This window comes from Rhea pennata, chromosome 1 (assembly GCF_028389875.1).
Source record: "Rhea pennata isolate bPtePen1 chromosome 1, bPtePen1.pri, whole genome shotgun sequence".
In the NCBI taxonomy this organism is placed as follows: domain Eukaryota; kingdom Metazoa; phylum Chordata; class Aves; order Rheiformes; family Rheidae; genus Rhea; species Rhea pennata.
In genome coordinates this window covers 110603519-110626239 of record NC_084663.1, presented here as the reverse complement: position 1 = coordinate 110626239, position 22721 = coordinate 110603519, and the positions used below count along the sequence as shown (strand labels likewise).

Below are 22721 nucleotides of genomic sequence, written 5' to 3'. Positions count from 1 at the left end.
TTTTTTCTTCAAATATCACAAAAGCAGTAAAATAATTCATCAGGACTAAACCCTGGCCAGATACCAGTTGTATTCTTACCGTCTCAGAAAAAAAAACTGTACAGTGGAATGGACAATCAAGACAGAATATTCTTACAAGAAGTAGTGTTTAAACTTACTTGAAACTGCTGTAAACCAAAATGTAGTTTAGATTACTTCCTACCATAGTTCTTGCCTCCCCTGAAATTCTGGCCATTAATTTTTGGTTGCTTATATATTTATATGTGTGTGTATGTGTGCGTGTGCACGTGTGTGTGCATATAATGTGTGCACGTGTGTGTGCATATATATACACACACATACAGACACACATATATATAATACACACACACATATATATCACATAATCTGTTTTATAGACACAAATACAGTAACAAAATAGTGTTAATTAGTATATGAAAATCCATTTGATTAAATCACATTTAAAATTAAAAAAAAAAAAGAAATCAAGCAGTGAATTAGCTCTTGTTGCAGTTGTCTGTTGGATTATACTAAGCGCCTGCTTCACTGGAAAAGTAATCCAAAGTAATCCCCTTTTGAGATCACAGATTCATCATCTGATCTGCACTGGGAATGTCTTTTGCTGCAAATTATTCCAAAGTGGCAGATTACTGGTTTTTTTGCTGCATACACTTCCAACACGCTTTGATCTTCAGAAACTGACAGACAGCACAATCTTTCCACCAGCTCACGAAACAAAACCTGGAAAAATAAGATCCATACCTTTTTATCAAGTCTCCCACTGGAAGTAATTCTGGCAGTCATATCATATGTATATGTGTGTGTGTGTGTGCATGTAGATATAAAATTCTGGCAGTCATAGCATCAAAAATATTTGAAGGGAAAACTCACAGGTTAAAAGCTTTGCTTGCAATTCCATAATCCTGTCCTACAGGATTCCAATTTGCTCCTCCTACCTACCGACTTCCAACTCTGCCAACATTTCACGTTAAGGCCTAGGTATACTTTCCCTGCCTTTACTTATGCAGCTATAGTTTCTGGAAGAACGTGGAGATGGTGCATGCACTGAACTTTCATACCGGCAGTCTGGTTCGGGGTTGTTGTTCTGCTGCAGGATTCCTTTTGATCTTTGGTATCTCTTTTAATCAACCTGTAGCTCATTTCGCCATTTGCAAAATAAAGAAGATAGTCTGCCCTTTCCTTCCTCTCCCATCATTTGGTAGTCTTTACTATTCAGACTATAAAGACTACATGGCAGGGCTGGTTTCTTACTGTTTATCTGTAGTGTCTAACAGCACAGAGAGGCCACCCTGCAGGTTGGAACATTTAGGCTCTACTGCACCATAAATACAGTAACTGCATAATTATTTGCTAAGGATAAGATTAAGCATGTTAATGGTTTAGTTAAATTAGTGTATGAAAGACCAGGAATTTGTTTCTGTTTCATTACATTCCTATTCCTCACCTACATCTAAGGGTAATAATATGGCAACTGTGTGTGTAAGTAAGTGTGGATTTTAAAATGCTATGTGCATACACATATGTCTGTACGCAAACACTATGGAATACACTTTTTTAACTTTTGATATGTCTGTTTCTTATTTTTAATTAAATATCCTTTCAAAAAATTGCTCTTTCATTAAATAATTCTAGTAGTTAGAGACTAAATAGGAAAAAATATCAAATATTGTTAGATGCTATAAGATGGCAAAATCTAGCATTTTCTTCATATTTTATGTGCTTTCTCATGATGAAGAACATATAAGACTGAAATAAATCAGTAAGTAGGAAAGTGTAAGTAAGTAGTTGGACCTTTTTCTCTTCAGTTACATAAATTAACAATAACTAAGTCCATAAGATAAATCAGGATAATAAACATAGAACAGGGGAGATAAAGGAAAGAAATATTTTCAAATTTCAGAAAATTTTTAGTTCATGGCTATAACACTGCCGTACATGGCACAGAACATAGATGCTGGTCTCTGCTTAAGTTTCTGGATGGTGTATAATAATAGCATTAGATGCCATTATTAATTGGCTTGGGGTTAATTTTATAAAGCCTGACTGATTTATTACATGGATGTATGGCAGAGCTGGTAGAACTGAATATTGGCAAGATGCTGTTAGATGCATTTCTCTCTTCAGTGTCTGCTAAAACATATTGTAGAATCAATGGATATTCACTACAATAACTTCCAAATGGCAAGAGCATCCAAATGCACACAAACAAATATAAATCAGCTTCAGATTTCAAGTTCTACTTCTCCTTCAGTAAAATTGGATGAAATTGATGTTTTCATAATGTATTCAAGTTGGATCTCAGAATATGATTAATGCGGATTTCCACAGGTAACTACAGCACATCTATTGCATTGTTTTCAATGAAGCTATAGTTTTCATTCTTAGCTGCATTTTGTTGCCTAAACAATGATTTAGATTTGCCTTTCTTTGTTATTCAATTCCACTTCATCAAATTAAAAGAAAAACAAAAATCAGTACTGAGTTCAGACAAAAATTTGGTGCCTTTCTAGCCCCATCTCCCTTTGATTCAACACCTACCCTGCCTACAGCTGTGCCCTAATAGAGTTATAAAAGAAATGAAATGAGTACTTGATGCACAAAGGATGTTGACATGGGTTTACAAGCACAGAGTTTCATTAGCATGGTCAGTAGTTTATGGCATATAAGGGATTCTAACAATGAAAGCTACTTGATGAGGAAGACAAAGGAGAGGGGGTTAAAAAAAAAAAAAAAAAAAAAAAAAAAAAAAAAAAAAGAGGAGGAAAGCAGCCAGCAGAGAGAGTAGAAACAGGAACAGCAGTGCCTGGGAAGGAAGGGAGGTTCTCTGCTATGCGGCAGGTGGAAGATGATGGAGATGGCAATTTTTTGCCAAGCTTTTCCCCAGGACTGTATACTTTTCATCAAGATCTGCTCAAACCCCCCAGTGATTATTCCCATTGATGATGCTGTTCACATTGATTGAAGTATGCTAATTGGGTGCAAATGTTGCACATTAGTTGTCACGCTTCTGTACACACATATTATTATTTAAATGACTATTACCTAGCTGTTGTGCACTGTGTTTGTTTTTCTTTAATAGGAACTAAAATCTGCAAAACAAGTGGTAAGATAAAGAGGGGGCAAGAGGGGTGATTTTTACTCCCATTGTAGTTGCTTCCCATGAGAGCGTGCCGTAATAACAAGTATGGAAGTACAAGGCTGCAAGACCAACAACAGCAGCTCAATAAAAGAAAAATAGGAGCAAGAAGGCTCTGTAAAATATTCGTTATGATAAAAGGTTACAGAGTAGCAAATTTCAGGCCAATGGTACTACTAGGGCTAAGGCTCTGTGCAGCGATTTCTACAAACTGGCTTTGGGTAAATCTTGACTACTTATTATCTGTTCTAAGTAGCACTAGTATCTGAATATGTAAGTGGCTACCAAGTGGTCCTAATTAAGATCACTTTCGATCTGTGGCAAATCCAGAGTCATTTTCCATATGATCTTTATTTCATAAAAAACAGTCACACATCTGAAAGTGTCACTACACAAGCAAGCACCTACCCTCTTTACTTAACCCCTTCTTCCTGTGAGATGAGCTGGTAGCCTAAAAACAGATGTCACTGTATGTTATTGTCTAAGCATCATATTAAGTTCAATATTACAGCAGAGAAAAAGAAAAAAAAAAAAAGAAGAAGAAGAAACAAAACAACCACCAGCAGAGAAAGTCTGTAAATAGGATGATTTTTTGAAGCTCTCTCTCTCTTTTTTTTTTTTTTTTTTTTTAAAGTTGGAATGGTAGCTAACATTTACTCCTGTAGTAACAGAACTTTAGTCTTGATGTGTTATTTAAAAATCAATTTCACCAAAATCTACTGCATCTCCTGCCTTTTTGAGTTTTCCATTTTGATTCTTCCTGACCCAGAGCTGCAAACCAACAATCACATCAAGAGATCTGTAGTGGCTGGAATAGGATACCTCTTTGATGAGGTTAACTAAGTGGCCTGAGGTAACTGAGAAGAGAGTCATAAACACATTTCACCAAAGTTTTCAAGCAGTTTCTATCAGCAGTAGCACTTTCCTGTTATCAGCTTAGATAGGAGTCAAACTGACAAACTAAACACAAGTCTAGTGGTATCCTCTAAGCCATCTCTTGACTTCTTTCTTTTTTGTGGTTTGGCTCTGAAAATCTTACTCTTCAGAGCTCATATACCAGAATTACGTTGTCATGTCTGCATTCTTCACAATGAAGATGAGAGCTGAAATTCAAGCAGAATAACTGTTTCAAGGAATATTTATTTCCAGTTGTGTTAGCTTTATGTTTGTCTATGGCCATTTTTTATAAGGAGGGACTTCACATGCAAATTTTTTGAAAGCATCTGTTTAAGGTTAACATAGTATCCTATTTGCAAATTAGGTGCATATAGTCAAGTGAACAATCTTTCAGAGAAGGTTTTCTACTGAGAAGTATGTTAAGCTTGATGTTACCCTCCACTTCAGAATAAATTAGGTGCATTCAGAAAGAAAATCGAACATTCCCAAATGCAAGACTTGTTATACACTACGAATTTGCACTGAACCTCTAAAAGATGTAGTAAGTCACAAATATAACATGCATTTCCTGCAGTGCTCATTGCTGGATAGAATTCATGCCAATTATTGGGTTATGTTAACATCTCTGGGAAAATGTGAATAATATAAATATTGGAAAACTCTTATTTTGCTAAATATTGAATAATATTAAATGTTTTCAGATAAAGCAAATAACAGTTTGACATCTATTTGATGGTGTATTAACTTTAAATATCCAGCCCTATTCTGTTATTATGTAAGCATTTACATTGTACTAATGCAAGATTGTGTGATAAAATTGAAAAAGCACAGGGAGTGTATATTTGTTTTACATATAAGAGTTTTCTTATATCTTTTTAGTATACATAAATACATATTATCTGAAATCAAAGAATGAACTGTATATCTACAATTTATATTTTAGAAAAGAATTAGGAATAGCAACTTCAGCAAAATTGTCAGGAAGCAGTCATAATTGCTTGAGATTTAACTTGATGAAAAGTCCTTAGTTTAATTGCCTTTTATTAAATACATTTCTTCTTTGCTTAGCTATCAGTTTATTCTTGATTCCTATTGTAAGCTTCTCTTCAGTGATTTACTCTTGAAAACTAACTCTTTCTGAATATGCACATTCCCTATACATGAATCATCTCACAGTGGTACAAGCCTAATCCTTACTCTTCTGCATGAAAGCGCAACGCCAAGCAAATACATTCAGAACACGCAAAGTAAAAGCAACCATCACCAATATCAGCATACAGGATATAGCTTATGTTCTTCCATATATTTTCTTGCTCCAGGCAATCCACTGACATACCAAAAATTTGGCTTTTTAGTATAATATAGTAGGACACCATTGGGTACAATGAATTTTGTGAATAATAATAGCACTATTTTAGGTCAAATAACAGCTTCTCTTACTCTCCAACTAAAGAAATCAGTGGAGCTAGTCCTAAAAATATAGAAAAAGTGTCTCTGAAAGTTTATACTTTCTGTTTGGTCTCTTGGAGCTCCATATTGTGTGAGCCACTTTCCTGTTACTAAAATAAAGAGTATGAGTTTTCCATTCACCATAGTAGGAGCCAGGGGGTCTGGGAAACGTAAATAAGCATATTTGTACAGGACAGTCTACTACTAGAGGGTATTCAAAACCTTTCAATCCAGACAATCACAGCTCCCCTACATAGAGAACTCTGTACACCTATACACCTGGCTGATGCTTTTCTGCCATTTCTGGTACTTCTACAAGGCTCATGTTCTACAGGCTGGAAAGAAACTGAAATTGTCAGGTCCAGGGTACATGAACATTGCTAAGAAAAAGAGGGCAAAAGTTTGATTCCTGGCAGCAGTCTAGGGCCTGTCCACTTTGATTCTTTGTATATATATATATATGTGTGTGTGTGTGTGTGTGTGTGTGTATACATATATATATAGCAGAAATATCTTAGAGAGACCAACCGGACATCCCAAATAGCACTAGGGAACTGGGCTACCAGATGACAATCCCCCCAGACGATCAGAGGTACAGTGCTCAGGCTCCATTCTCTTTGACTTAGAAGTACACATGTTCTTCGGAGACCATAGGGAAGGCCCCTCACCCTCGCTTCCAGTCTCACACTGATTCCTTGTGGATGACCACATTGCCTCAAGCTATATTATTCTTTCCACAAATAACAATAATTTACTACAGGAGGTCATTGAAATATAACCTTGAGAGCTGATAAAAGACTCCTTTTGTTTTCAGAAAAGAAGAAGCCTAGCAAGAAAAGGAAGTTGAGCAACAAGATAAGGCACCTACTATATCCTAGGAAAGTAATACTTCTCCACACTGTCCCCCAGCTCTGTGCAGCGTATAGTCTAGCTGAAAAGGCCAAGGGCTAGGAACTGTCTAGAAACTTAAACATCTTATAAAAGGACAAGATTTTGATTGCAGGGAGGGGAAGAAGAGGGCAGAAGGAAGTCACCCACTTCAGTTCTGGCTTTCTTGTACAAGAGGTCTCAAGTCTGATTGCCTTGACCTCTGTGACTAAGACCACCAAGGACTGCAGACATTACCACTGCAAAGGTTGCATACACTTGGTCTCCATGTTAGAGCATGTGTGCAAACTGGGATTTATTAGATTTACCACCTACTTTTCTCTGAACCTCATGAGTAGCATTAACAGAACCTTTGGAAAAGTTTGGTTTCTGATAACAGAGGGCTGCACAGGAAAAGATTCAAAGGTGAGAAAGACAAACACAAAGGGAATAGTGATTTTTCTGCATGGGCAACACATTCTTGTTGCAGTCATGATGTCTCAAACACAAGGACAAAGAGAAATGACACTGACAAGTTAGACAATCAAATGTGGCAAAATGCAATATGATATTGTGTGACAACAGAAGGCAGAGTAATTCCATTATTTTTCCTCTATCAGCCAAAGCTTCACAGTTCCTGTTGTAATAATTCTAACTAATGCAATTTACTCTGTTCCCAGAGATTTATTTGTAATGCATATAGCACATACAGTGTTTTACATGCATTTTTACATCTTCAATATCACCTCAGGCACTACTCAGGTCTAGCTGCCTCCTGAACATTAATGAAACCTGTATTATGCTCAAAATAAATTACTTGAGGTTCTTAACATATTGCATTTTTCTATAAACAGTAAAAGCTATCTGAAGCAAAATAAATAGGCTGGAATGAAGAACACTAACATCTCAGATAGTCGTGTTAAAATCTAGTGAGCTATGCCTGGGTTTGTGAATTTAAGCAAGCAGCCATTGAACATTCTACTACATTTTAGTAAAAGATACTGTTTTTAATTAATGATTTCCTTCTTTATCTTTCATATGTTTCTAGAGTTTGGAATAAGTGATTCCTCCTTTTCACTTGTATTTGATCCATTTGATACAAAAATTACATTATTTTGTAAATAATACAGAGAAGCACACTGCCAGTATTACATCTACACTGTCTTTGAAGCTAAAGGTGATTTGTCCACATGGATCTGTTTTACAAGATGCCTTAGGGAGAAACTTTAACTTGGAATTACTTCAGTCACTTAAAATAACTGCATACATCTTTGCAAGCTCATAGTTCAAAACATCAGATTATGAACCACCACCTCCTCTGAGTATCAAAGAAAAGTGGCAACTACTGCCAATGTATTTTGTCCACATTGACTGGAACAGGATATCCTGAGAACATACTTTGGGTACGTACATACACTCATAACATTTCAAACGTGGAAGTCAACAGAAGGTATGTGTAATGCAGTGCAAGCTGTGCATCCAAATGAGAGGAAGAGGCTTCTGAGCAGGCTAGGAGGGCTGAAGGTGCCTGCAAATAGCAGTGTCAACAGCCGAGGTGCCGAGGTGTATAGTCTTCCAGTATCTTCAAATTTACATGGTAGATGATCACCATTTCTGATGCAGAAAGTATTTGAGTATGCACATCTTTTTCACATAATCACAGAATAGTTGAGCTTGGAAGGCACCTCTTGTCCAGCTTTATTGCCTAGTCCAAGTCCCTCTTGCAAAAGGCAGAGTCAGCTACAGCAAACTGCCCAGAATCATGTCCCATGATGGGACATGTTTCAAATATCTCCAAGGATGGAGGTTGACAATATCTCTGGGCAACCTGTTCCAGTGTTTAATCACCCTCCCCCTAAGAAAGTACTTTCTTCTGTTTAAATAGGATTGCCTGTATTTCTATTTGTGTTTATTTGCCTCTTGTCCTGCCCTTGGCTACCTCTAAGAAGAGTCCATCTCTGTCTTGTTTATTCCCCACCCCCATCAGATATTTATGCACATTGATAAGATCCCCTTGAGCCTTCTCTTTTCCAGGCTAAACAGCCCCTGGTCTCTCAACCTCTCCTCCCGTGACAGATGCTCCAGTCCCTTACTCATCTTTGTGGCCTTTTGCTGCAGTTACTTCAGTATGATCCTCTCTCTCTTGGACTGGGGAGCCCAGATCTGGATGCTTCACTGCAGTTGTGGTCTCATCAGGGGAAAGAAGAACATGTAATGAAAGGTGAACAAGTAGTGGCCTAATTGGAAAACTATTGTACCTTAAGTAGCTGTGATCCACATAAGCTGTCCTGAATAGGCGCAGGTTGGTACTGTGCTGTACTGTCATTTGACCTTCAGGACTGTATTGTGCTGCGCTGCACTTATCCTTTGACATAGAATTAAGTTGGCTAACCACTCACCATCAGTGATAACTCCACTGGCATGTCCTTGTCTTTATTTTGAAGAGAAGCAACAGGCTTTCATTCTTTTGCTTACAGAACATCTAAGAAAAACCTACAGAAGCTCAAAAGAATGCAATACTGGTGAACCTCACCACAAAGAGGATCCGTGCAGCATGCTATCACCTGAATAGAGGTCCATCCAATGCTGTAACAAATTGAAGTTCCCAGCATCAGAAGGGATGTAGGACTTTATAACATGCTATTACCTTTGGTTTGGATATTAATACAAGAGTTACCTATTGTACAGTTTATGTCTTTCTTGTGTGATTCAAACAATCAGCACCTCTTGGCATACAACAGGAGGATTACCTTCCTCAACCCAATGGCAGTGCTCTTCCTAAAGCAGACTGGGTCACCACTGGCCACCTCTGCAGCAAGGGTGCATTGCTGGCTTATGATCAGTTTAGTGGCCCAGAGCCTTTTCCACCAAGCTGCTTTCTAACCAGTCTGCCACCAGCCTGTACTGGTGCATGGGGTTATTCCTCCCCAAGTGCCGGACTTGGCAGGTCCCTTTGCTGAACTTCATGAGGTTCCTGTTAGCCCATTTCTCCAACCATTCTCCAAATGCTGATACAAAACACACACACACAAAACACAAAAGCATACCTTAGGCATGCTTTTGAAAGTAGTTGTCTTGCCTTTCTCTTGTATTCTGTTCCCACTTTCACACTGTTTCCTTTCCCATTTGTCAGCATAAATATTGGTGCAGCTGCCTGGAGAACTGAAATGATGAACAGATCTAGATTAAAACTAAACCTTTCACTATACCTACATAATTTTAAATTAAATTGTGTCTCTGTTGTGGTTTATAGCAGCTACCTCAGTGTTTATGCTGACAAAGCATAGGAAGTAGACAAAAGACCAGGAATGAAAAGCCAAAAGCAAGAAAGGCAGGACCAATTCATTCTGCAATGTGCTGAATTTCTGCTACTTAAAATGTACATGCAAGCAAAATCAGGATTAGAGGTCTTTTGTTTGTTTGTTTTTTAATGTGATGCAAATAATTACAAAAAATATAAATTCAGGCATGGTTACAGTTGTAGCAATGTGAAATGGCCTTATACTAGCATAGCTTATTTCCATTTTTGAGCCATTTGCAGCCATATTGCCTGTCGGGTGAAGTTTGAATTTTAACCAGCCCCTAAGACCATGGGGAATTCCATCTGGTGAACTATTTGGCTCACTCCAAACCCAAGACAGTATGTGAGCCAACATCCAGGCAGTTTGGACTCATATTAGCAACTTCAGCAACAGATTGCAACATACATTTTCCAAAGTCTACCTGAAACCTAAAAGTCTACATGACTAGAATGCTTGGTAACCACACAGAAGATACTAGAAAATGTAAGAAGAGATGAGCACAATGTTATTTTCCAGATGTCTTTAACAGCTTTTGGAAAAATGAAACAGAAGTGATTTGAACTAAAGTAAAAACTCTTTGCTTGATCTAATGATTTGCATTTCATAAAACAACATATTATATAGGGACTATGGGAAAAATTGCGTGTTAGCTTATCCATTTTTGCAGCAAAGATTCAGCATATTGAATACAGGCAACATTTAGGCTTTATCCCATTAGCCAGGTCCAGGCTGGCTAGCTTGAATGTAAAACATCAGAGCAGATATTTTTGGGTGTGGACAACAGCACAGTTATGAAATAAGCACCTGCTTGAATTTACTGTAAAAAAGCAAGTCTTGACAAGAATTTAAGATATGTTAAATGCACCACTGCTTCTGCTAATTTAATAATGTTGGCACGAAAGCTAGGGTGTTTTCTCCACCCACTGGCTACACAAGCCACTCTGCATCTTAGATTCAAAAGATAAAGGGCTCAATATCTCACCCATAACCAAGTAAAAATGCCTGCTGACATCTAAAATAAGTAAAAACAGCCACCTTGTCACAATAATCTCTGTTGGCACGATCTTTAAGCTTCATTATTACAGACAAGCTTCAAACCTTTCTACTCTGGTTCTCCCACTGTAACATAAAATTAACAAAATTTACTCGATCATCTCATTGGGGTACATTTATGGGCTAAACAGTCAATATTCAGTATCTTGTGAAACACTTGGTATCAACATCTGAAAAGCTGGTAAGAACAGCTGTACTGTGATCTGGGTTAGCCAAGCATCTCATTAGAAAGATGACAAAGCAGTTCAAACTAGCAGTTACTAGCTTCCTTGAAGAAAGAAGAAATGCAAATTTCATTGCAAACTGCACACACAACTTCATTGACATTATTTGTTCCAACTTTTTCTTTACTTAAAGTATAAACACATTAAAAGTTAATTTAGGTAGGAATTGGACTTCAAAAACTATTTTATTTCAAGTGTTTCTTCAAGAAAACACTTTGTTCAGTCAAGCATTGCAGATTTTTCTGGACTTCTTTTACAAAAGTCAGTTTCTCAGTAACACTGTAAACCTGCACAATAACGCCTACTTTTATCCTCCTCCTAAAACAGTAATAATTAAGCACTTAGATGATGGCATTCATTGAGGAGTGGGGGGAAACCTATTCATCTGAGCTGGAGAACACTGCAACAAAACAAGAGAAGTTCTGTCTATAAAACAAAGAATTTTACGGAACATGCACTAAACAGGCAGCTGCTGCTCCTTGAACTGGTGACTTTCACCCTAATCCCAATGGAATTTAACCTTGATTAATTTCTTGCCAGTTTTGCTCACAGACAAGTTTAGGCAGCATGAACAAAGGAGGGAATTAGGAATGTAGTGTTCTGCAATAAACAGAGCATTTCTTAAAGGTAAAGTGTCTTTCTGCAATTATGATACTGAAATTAAATTAGATTTGGAATGATTTTAATAGTTTTTGGCAACTTAATCTTGTGACACTTCAAAACTCTTCCTCTCTTCTCTTTTTCTTATGAAGATATTACTGTTTGCTTTAGATAGCCTTATGTATTTTTTTCATGTGCAGTGATAGAACTAACTACATAGATCTTTTAGTCAAAAACATCTGAGTGTGAGTTTATTCAAGAATTAGGTGTGCTCCTCTCAAAAGCAGAAGCAAAAAAATAATCCAATAAGTAACCCAACTTTTCAACATTAAAGCCATCAGTTTCATCAATAAATTTTATGGTAGGTTTGTATAGCAGAAATCACTGGATTAAGTTTTAAATTAGGATCTATATATTACAATAATAATAAAAAAAATCAACAACAAAAAAAAAAAATCAGCATGTGCACATACACCCAGTAGTTCTCAAAAGCACAGAAACAGTCAAAGGTAGACTTAAGCTTGCATATCCTTGCTATTAGCTTTCAAATGCTAGATCATTCTTCAGACAGCTCTAACTTATTTGGACTGTGATAAATAACAATGAGCTATCTAAAATGCCCAAGTATCACTGGAGTATTATGTGAGAGAGCAACTGGAATGCATCAAGCTCTGCATTGGGATGGAGGAGGAGCCAGTCCAGAGCTTATAGGTGAAGATCAAAGGACAGGCTAACACGGGGAGGGGGGCACCGTTGTGGGTGTCTTCTACAGGCCACCTTATCAGGAAGAGGAGGTAGATGGTGCCTTCTACAGACAGCTGGAAGTAGCCTCACAATCACAGACCCTGGTTCTCATGGGAGACTTCAACCACACTGATACCTACTGGAAGGACAACGCAGCTCAGCACAAACAGTCCATGAGGCTCCTGCAGAGCATCAATGATAATTTCTTGTCACAGGTGGTGGAGAAGGTGGAGGAGCCTACAAGGAAGGGTGTCCTACTGGACCTTGTCCTAACCAACAGATAGGGACTGGTTGGAGACATGAAGGTTGGGGGCAGCCTTAGCTGCAGTGACCATGAGATGGTGGAGTTCAGGATCCTGCAGGAAAGAAATATGGCAACAAGCAGGATTGCAACCCTGGACTTCAGGAGAATGGACTTCGGTCTCTTCAGAGGCCTACTTGGAGTAATCTCATGGGTTAAAGCCCTAGAAGGAAGGGAGGTCCAGGAGAACTTGCTAGTATTCAAGCACCACTTCCTCCAAGTTCAAAGGCCATGCATCCCAAGGAGAAAGAAGTCCAGCAAAGGGGGCAGGAGACCAGCATGGACAAGCTAGGAGCTCCTGGGAAAACTCAGACAGAAGAAGAAAGTATAAAGGATGTGAAAGAGGGGACAAGTAACTTGGGAGGATTATAAGAAAGCTGCCAGAGTGTGCAGAGATGCAGTGAGGAAGGCTAAGGCCTATTTAGAATTAAGTCTGGCAAGGGATGTTAAGGACAAGGGATTCTTCAAAAACATCAGTAGCAAGAGGAAGACTGGGGAAAACGTGGGCCCACTACTGTATGGGGCGGGGGCCCTGGTGACAAAGGATACAGAGAAGGCAGAGTTACTGAATTCCACCTTTGCTTCGGTCTTCACTGCTAAGGGCAGCCCTCAAGAATCTCAGAGCGTGGAGACAAGAGAGAGTCTAGAGAAGGGAAGACTTTCCGTTGGTTGAGGAGGATAGGATTAGAGATCTTCTGGGCAAGCTTGACATTCACAGATCCATGGGCCCTGATGGGATGCACCCATGGGTACTGACAGCTGGCAGATGTTGTTGCCAGGCTGCTTTCTATCATCTTTGAAAGGTCGGGGAGAACTGGAAAGGTGCCTGAGGACTGGAAGAAAGCCAATGTCACTCCAGTCTTCAAGGGCAAGAAGGAAGACCCAGGCGACTATAGGCTGGTCAGCCTCACCTCCATCTCTGGAAAGGTGATGGAACAGCTCATTCTGGATGTCATCTCCAGAAATATGGAGGAAAAAAAGGTGATCAGGAGCAGTCAGCATGGATTCACCAAGGGGGAAATCCTGCTTAACCAATCCGATAGCCTTCTAAGATAGAACGACTGTCTGGGTATCTGAGGGGAGAGCATTGGTTGTTGTGTACCTTGACTTCACCAAGGCTATCAACACTGTCACCCATAACATCCTCCTAGGCAAGCTCAGAAAGTGCGGGATAGATGAGTGGACAGTGAGTGAGGTGGATTGAAAACTGGCTGAGAGGCAGATAACCCTCGGAGGGTTATCATCAGTGGTGCAGAGTCTAGGTGGAGGCCTGCAGCTAGTGGCATGCTCCAGGGCTCAGTACTGGGTCACGTCCTGTTCAACTTATTCATCAGTGACCTGGATGAAGGGACAGAGTGCCTCCTCAGCAAGTTTGCAGATGACACCAAGCTGGGAGGAGTGGCTGACACACCTGAGGGCTGTGCTGCCATTCAGAGAGACCTGGACAGGCTGGAGAGTTGGGCGGAGAGGAACCTCCTGAGGTTCAAAAAGGGCAAGTGCAGGGTGCTGCACCTAGGGAGGAATAACCCTAGGCACCAGTACAAGCTGGGGGCTGACCTGCTGGAGAGCAGCTCTGTGGAGAAGGACCTGGGAGTGCTGGTGGACAAGTTAACCATAAGCTGGCAATGTACCCTTGTGGCCAGGAAGGCCAGGAGGGAGGTGATCTTGGTGAGGCCTCATCTCAAGTACTGCATCCAGTTCTGGGCTCCCCAGTACAAAAGAGACATGGAGCTACTGGAGAGAGTCCAGTGTAGGGCTACGAAGATGATCAGAGGGCTGGAGCATCTGCCCTATGAGGAACGGCTGCGAGAGCTGGGCCTCTTCAGCCTGGGGAAGAGAAGACTGGGGGGGGGGGGGGGGTGGATCTTATCAATGCCTATAAGTATCCGAAGCAGGGTGTCAAGGGGACAGGGCTAATTCTTTTTAGTTGTCCCGTGTGACAGGACAAGAGGCAATGGGCAGAAATTGAAGCACAGGCAGTTCCGCCTGACCGTGAGGGGGAATTTCTTCACTGTGAGAGTGATGGAGCCCTGGACCAGGTTGCCCGGAGAGGTTGTGGAGTCTCCTTCTCTGGCGATATTCTAAGCCCCCCTGGATGCAACCCTAACATGCACTAGGTGACCTGGCTGAGCAGGGAGATTGGACTAGATGATCTCCACAGGTCCCTTCCAACCTTACCCATTCTGTGATTAGACTTCTATTGCTTTTCACTTAGCAACAACTTTATCATATAAGGTATTCACTAAGCTCCCATTCTAAAAACTAGTCTACAGTGATCTTACCCTTGCACAGCTTTGGAGATTAATATTTTCATTATGAAATCAATACTCAAAGCCTCCATGGCATAGAAGACAATAAAGACGAGTAATGTATAACTGCTCTGCTTTGAACAGTGCACTCTTTTTTTCCCCAAATCCTGTAAGGTAAGCTGAGGAACACAACAAGGCTGTGTACAGACATGAATTACTACAACATCTGTATTAACAGATTATGTTAAAGCAGTTAAGTGTGAAGTTCAAGTACTTTTTATTAAATGTCATAGAATATATACAGTCTTAAAATACAGTGCATTTCATAGACAGGTTGTAAGACTTCATTTTCTTCAGGTGCATTATTAATAGTACTATAGCATTAAGTAAAAAATACACTTCCTATCAAATCATCAGAACCAAAAACTAGTCATAAACAAAACTACTCTGTATTTAAGACAATAGCCTCTTTCAACACCCTATTGCTTAAAGTTGTATTTCTGTAACCTGAGTTTTGAATCTATTTTGGGGGAGGGTGTCTGCTTTTTAAATTATAGAACTAGTAAGAAAAGTGGTTGGTAGTCACATTGTAATTTTTGCATTAAAAATATTCAGAAGAAAAAAAAATCTGTACTTACAAAACTGAATAGTCTACTTTAGAATCTTCAATCTAAAGTGAGGTTAAATATAAAAAAGCACTTCATTTCACAATGAACTTCAGTTTCACCGTACTTGAAATTCATGCAAAAAAATCATGCCTGTTTCTTCATATTTATACCACTGTTATGTCACCAATCTTGTGTGCGATGTCATACTATAAAAAAAAGAATATCATTGATCTATATTAGCAAGGGGTTATATATTATAACATAGTGTAATTAAATTTATGATTCAGATAATCATCCAAATTATAATCATTCAGATAAGAGTTTATACAAGTGCCTTACATAAAACCAATGAAGTGTTGTGGCAAATAAAGTCCATTAATGAGCATAGATAAACATAAATTATTGACAGATCATTTAGAACATGCTTTAATTCCCTCTGAAGTCAGAGTGGGCTGCTGCTAACAAGATCACTCTCTAGGCTTCTAGTAACAAATATGAGCTTAAATGTATAGCAAATTTTCTAGTATTTTCACTCAGGTTATTTCAAAGTTCTCATGGATTTCCCATCATATACCTACCATAATCTCACATTAAAGTATTTCTGAATTTCTACTTAGAGCTTTCTTTCATCAGTTTCATGCCAGTAACTTAAATTATCAAAGAACATCAATTTTTTGTTTACTGCTAAAAGCACTCAAAGTTTTCGCAAGTTATCCAAAACTGCATAATCTCTTGTTTCATTATTTCTTTAAAAGTCAGTTCTTCTAATTTCTTGATTTTTTTTTTTTTTTTGAACATTCTCTGGATACTATCTGATGATGATACTACTACTACTACTAATAATAAAAGTGCCTTATTTTGTGATTTAATATTCAAATCCTGGTATTCTAAGAAAAATCATAACTAAAGCATTATTGCTACCAATTCCATGCTGCAAAAACATCTTTTTTTTCATGTGCTGCTGGCACTCAAGTTTTGTTGTCTTCAATATTCATTTTCAAAACATGATATTCTACACAAAAAACCTCTTTGCAATTAATACATTACAAATGTATATGGACATATTGCATTTACTAGAAACATCTAATTTTCTTATTCCACCACTTCAGGCTATAAAGGCTTCAAGCCCTCACAAATGTTTAAATTATGCCTCAATTCCAAAACAGTTAAGGAAGTACTGAACATGCTCTGCAGTTCCTCCGTAAAGCCAAATTATGAAACTGATCCAGGCTATCTCATGCAACATCTCACTTTCTCCCACATACTTCTTCGTAAAGTGTCACATGTTGATTAGAATTAGGCTTTGAATAAAAATCACCCAGCTGCACGATAATAAAAGTAATTGAGTACCTTCACAACGCTTGCAAACATAATTCAAAGCACTGCCAAGCACTACTTGGCACTAAATCACCACATTTGTCTTCTCTCTATTTAAAACAGTTAATCTAGCTAAAGGAGCTTTTCCAAAACCTTCTGCATATTACTTATATACTTTATCTTCATAAATTAGTCTTTAAGCAAAATAACTACATCTAGCAGGGTTGTATCATAATTTTCAGGATTGTTTATCCAACATTCTCTCCATTTTGGAAGTTTTTGGCAACATATGGCAGCATATTCCCCCCCGTCCCCGTCCCCAGAAACTTCTTTTCTGCACAAAGTTAATACATTTATCCTCATCTCTAATATCACGGAAACAGGAGAACTGCTATAAGCCTGAAACCATATCTGATCAAATTGACTGATACTCTGGAAGAGGTTGGTTATTTTGTACACTGAGGCAAGAGGAGTCCTTTCCATCTATATTCCTGACTTTGCACCACAACTAACAGAGCACAAGTATTTGCAACCTCTTGTATTAATAGCTTTCAGAAAACTAGTTAATAATTAGTAAACACATGCCTTCTAAAAAAAAAAAAGAAGTTTTTTCTGTCCCACACAGTTCATCCTAGCCCACTCTATTGGAAAAGCCTGCAGAAACAGAACTGTTATGTGCCAAAATGTTTATAAATCTAGTTTTCTCAAGGATAAAGCAGGCACGTGAGCCTTTCCATCAAAGCTTTCCATCAAGCACGTCCTGTTTACTCCCTTGCACGAATGAATCTGGAGACAGTTAGCATATCCTGGTTATGGGAGGATGGGAGGGGAGGGAAAAAAAAAAAAAAAAAAAAAAAGAAAAAGTCTGCTATATGGCATACAGAGACCAGTTGGAATAGAATGATAGATTTTGGCCTCTGAATTGTCTGGAAAAGCAAAAGTTAAAAAGCAGATGCTTAATAGAGTTAGAAAGTAGAAAACAGATCACACTTTTTTTCAGTTGTCCCAATACTTTCATACTTTTTTTTTTTTTTTTTTTTACCCCCTTGTTCTTATGGAAGAGAATGTCTATCTGATAAGAGTAAAGAAAAAAAAAAATATTTTACCAATCAGAAAAATCAGGAATTAACATGAGAACTAAAATTTATCAAGTAAAAAGAAACCCATGCCAGTGCTGTAACTTATAAACAAGAGGTGGTAATTTTGGATCTCACAAGTGCAAATATCAATTAATCCTCAAAGAAGAAATTGTTCTTTGTCTGCTCAGGTACCTGTAGTCATAACTTCATTATGTTTAGTCCGGATAAACAGATAACATTGTAAACCAAGCACACAAATACAGTATTTTAAAGTGGTCAACACAAATTTGTAAAACTGTTTAGGAACAAAAACTATGATAAAAAGTTTTTTTTAAAAGCATGATTCCTCCAGAAAATTCAATAGCAATATATTATACTCAATAAAGGGGGAAAAAAGTCTAAAAATCCATCCTGCTTCAGTGATTAAATAAATCCAGCAATCAGAAATAAAAAAGCAACATGCAATAGATAGAAGGAAGCCAGCTCTCAATATAAGCAAAAGTTGTAAATAAAGGAAAGTTGTACAAAAAGCTAAACAAAAAGAGTAATTCATGGCTAATAAAGCCAATGATGTCAAGAAGGAACTTTATTTCTCTCTTTATGTACCTCAGCCTGGCAGGGTACATACACATGGCTAGCAACCTATAGTATCAATCATGATCACAGAAGACAAAGAAATGCTCACCAAATCTTGATTCTGTATATGAAAATATACAGGATGAACTCCTTTATCTTGAGAATACTTCCCAATATACTAACAGGCAAGCAGAATGGGAAAACGGTGGGAAGGAAGTATCAACTGACCCAGTTGATACTTCGGGTGACACTGGCCTATCTTTCCTCTTACTTGCACGTCAGTGAAAGAAAAGAGAAGCAGTCTTCCTTGAAGCTGATTCCAGGAAGGAATCTTAGTTATGTTCTGTGATAAAGGCTCCAGAGAAGTATATTCCCTTGCACTGGCAGAGGGCTTTGGGGGAACTGCTACCCTCAAAGATTTTCTAATGAGATCTGTCCTACTATTACTTTTAACGTATCTTGAAATATCCAGGTTGTTCTAGAAGGCTAGAATAACGAATATTGTCAGGAGAAAATTCAAAAACAGTAGGCAACATATGCAACTACAAATGGTCTGATCAAGCTAACTATCTTGACACAACCAATATCAGCTAATATTCACCAAAAATAAGACTTCTCAAAGATCTCAGATTCTCTTCTTCAAGAAACTAAACATTTGATACAGATGAGCTGATATAGCAGTTCAGAAAAGTATTTAGTCTTGTTTTAAATAAAAGATCGTATGGTTTGGATCAAGCAGTTTGAGCATTGAAATTAGTACGGCTAGTTTCTCATAGAACATCAGGATTAATTGTAACCCAATTAAGTGAGCTAACCACAGAAAAAAAACTTTATGTGGAATCTCGAGCGTGTGAGATGACAACAAATGAAGTCACGCTTCCATCTGAATGCAAATATCAGGTTTCTTTCTTCAGTGAGATACTTCCCTATCATAAATTCCCAAATTTGGTCAATGTTTGTCATGATTTATAAATTTGCTTCCTATACAACAAAGCACATCAACTAAATATAACTGACTATTCTGTGAAAAGGAACAGCCAATAGAGAATCATCACTAAATGAGGTATTATTCATGGGATTGTCAGAGACTGGTATGAAACCCAAAACTTCAAGATACTCAAAGATCATCTGCAAATAATGCAAACATTAGGAAAAAAAGGGGGGGGGGGGGGGCGCTAACATCAAGTACAAGTCCGTGCAACAGAGTTTACTAAGCAATATAGATCACTCTGGAAAATACATTAAAAATTACTAGGAAACAAGCCAGTGTAGAAAAGAGCCAGAGTGATCTGAAGATAAAAACAGGTGAATCCTTTGAGATCGCACATGCATGCATACATATGACATAATATAGCTACCTGGTAAGCATTCACCCCCCAGGAGCTGAATATTAAGCCAGTACAGAAAGATGTATACAAGATACAAATAACTAGACGCTGAAGGCAGACAAACTCCAATGAAAATTTTGGTACTCACATTAAAACTGAGGATATCTAATCCCGAGAAGAAAGTGTGGATTATTCTCTTGTGCCTTCAAATCAAGGATAGAAAACCTTCCATACTACTTATGCCGATGACTGTAGATTTAGGTCTTTAAAATAGATAAAAAGCTAATCCTTACTCTCCCCTTAAAATCCTTTCCAGCTAGTTTTAAGTGCAGATAGTTGAAAATTGTCTGTGGTAAGAATAGATAGATAAGCCTTATATGGGCAGTTGATAAAAAATAAGACTGATAAAATTTGTCAATGATAGATTTTAAAAAGTATGGGAAAGTCTACTTCCAGAAATCTCTAAAAGTTAACAGAACTATCACCATTTTATCAGAGGTGGAAACTGATGTTTAAGCAGAAGATGCCAATGAAGACAGACAGAAGAAAAATCACATGACTAAGTCATGACAGACCCAGGATTTCAATCTCATCTCAAATTCTAATCCACTACTTTACTAGTCAGACTTCCCATCTAAAAACATTGTGTGTTTTGCCTTTGAATTCTTTTGTTATTACTACAGGTTCATGAACTTCTACTAGCCAGGTAGAACATTCAGGGTGTCCTAAGGTCCTTACATATGCATCAATTTTCCCTCCCATGTACAAACCACAAAGGCAGCAGCAAGGTAACTACTTAATATGGTTGACACAGACACAGAATGCTGTCAGAATAAAATTCACATGTGTAATATAATGACCCAATTTTGACTGTCAGTTGGATACCCAATTCAGAGTACTGATTAAAATCCTAGCTTGCCTAGGTATAACCAGGGGCAGGGAAATTATGCTAATTCAGGCAAGAAATAGGACTGTGATGCATAAACGCTTTAATATTCAACTCTTTTATATAGGATTAAAGTATTTTAGCAGGTTGGCTGAAATTCCTGACTGTTCACCCAACTGATGCTCTAAAAAAAAAAAAAAAAAAAAAAAAGAGATACTCATTTCTTGTTTAAATAATACACCAAAAAGGCTTCAAGTAGCAACATAATCTTGTTTTCAAAAATGCAGTTAATATTTATAACTTGAATGCCTTTCAAATGTACAAGCTCTTACATTATCAGAACTATATATTATTTGTACAAGAACCCTGTTCTTGTTTTCTTGTCTCTAAAAGGATCAACAGATAAAACTAAGATGCGTTTGCAGTTCCTTCAGGAGAAAGACTCCTCAAATGAAAAACATTAAGAAACATTGTTAGTGACCTCAACTTCAGTCAGAGAAAAGCTATCATTTCAATGACTAAGTTCCAGCCCATGTTAACCAACCACATTTCATTTTTTTAAAAAAGTACGTAAAAGTTTATACTTAACAATGATTTCAGTAGTCTCACTTAACTTTGTATTGCTGAACATTTTATGTAGTAGTAGGCTTCGTAAAGCTAATAGTGTTTCTCACCACCAATGTTAAAGCCCATTAAAAAACTACATTTATATCTCAGCTTGACATTTCCTTTACTTATCTCTGTAAAGTTTTTTATCAGAGGTTATACAGTAAAAAAATGTCTTAATTGATGCAGATTATAACAACTATTTTCTTACCTAAGTTATTTTTCTGAGGAAGCAGTAAGAGCATATTTTTCTGGCATCTAAGATGACTTCTCTTTATGTCAGAAAATCTAATTTATCAGTAAATCACTGCAAGTCCTCAATAAAAATAGATGTTATATTCCAGTTACAGTGAGAAAAGATTGAGGCCAAGTGTCAGCCGCAAGAGGGCAGTCAGTATTCTCAAGGGAAATTTGTTACTTTATTGTTTCAATTGAAAACACTTACATTAACCATAAAATGTTTCTCGTGGGAGCTGGAGAAAGTATAGGAGAGAACAGCATTTTTGAAGTGCTGTGTTTTACATATGCTCATTTTTTCCCATTCTAAACTGGGATAACAAGGTTTGTAGATTACACAGGTTACACAGATTACGCAAGTTACATAAAGAGTCGCCCGATTAAAAAAAAAAAAAGTGATTGGGGGGGGGGAAAAAAAAAAAACTCTGAAACCCTTTAGTAATTATTTTACAAGAAATTATAGAATACGAAGACAAAACCAAAGCAACACTAAGCAGTTTACCTGAGGCTGAGCCATTTAACACACTAATTTTCCTTGTCTACCAACAAAGAACAGAGAAGAATACAGCTTAGATGATTTGTTTCTGCTCTTGACAGTTATAGAAGTGACATGAAAGGGCGTTCTATTTGTTCTGATAAGAAGTACACTGCTAGCAGCCACAATACAAGCTTTTTGACATGTTCCACAAACCACCAGCTGTGCCCCAGAGTTGTCATCTTGTTCAGAAGTTAGAAGTAATTCAGGAGTTATGTTTTATACCACCAGTTGTCTTTATTTCTGGCCTGAAAATATCGGTGTCTCACCTCAGCGGTTCCAGTAGTAAATGAAAATCTTAAGTAATAATTCTATCTTAATCTCTTATGGTTATATCAGGCATAATGCAAGTGCTTTGACTGTGGCAGACTAGCTGTTTGAAACACCATGCATTCATATGACTAGTATAAAATCATTAACAAAAATCAGACCTAAACACTGAGAATGGATGCTCTGCTGAATACTTGAATTTCTGTGAAGTTTTACAAGTAAAATTCTACCAAATGATAAAAATTAACCAGATTCAAATTCCTGTATGGGATAATAGTTTCACTTATAAAGTGCAGAGGAGATAAAATCTTCTAGTAGTAAATGATTTTACTGCACTTGCGTATTTGTAACTGGCCACAACAGACTGGTAGACAGGATCTCAGTTCCTTTTTTATTCATACAGAACATAATTGGCAAAACTGACATAATTATAAGC

General features: G+C 37.7%; 1 protein-coding gene across 2 annotated transcripts in view; it reads right to left on the bottom strand.

The window, feature by feature from the left end:
* Positions 1 to 517: 517 nt before the first annotated feature.
* The window catches only part of CXADR (CXADR Ig-like cell adhesion molecule), a 53211-nt gene continuing 31007 nt past the window's right edge, over positions 518 to 22721 (bottom strand). Inside the window, exons 8-9 of one of the 2 annotated variants that reach the window (XR_009961027.1) lie at positions 15482 to 15657; positions 518 to 741 (exon numbers count right to left, since the gene is read on the bottom strand). Coding sequence is in view for 1 of the 2 variants with exons in the window: in XM_062597917.1 (XP_062453901.1) it covers positions 15616 to 15657 (42 nt within the window). In the remaining variant the exon portion in view is untranslated. Of the gene's footprint in view, positions 742 to 15137; positions 15658 to 22721 lie in introns of those variants that run through there. The other variant, XM_062597917.1, reaches the window with a different exon arrangement.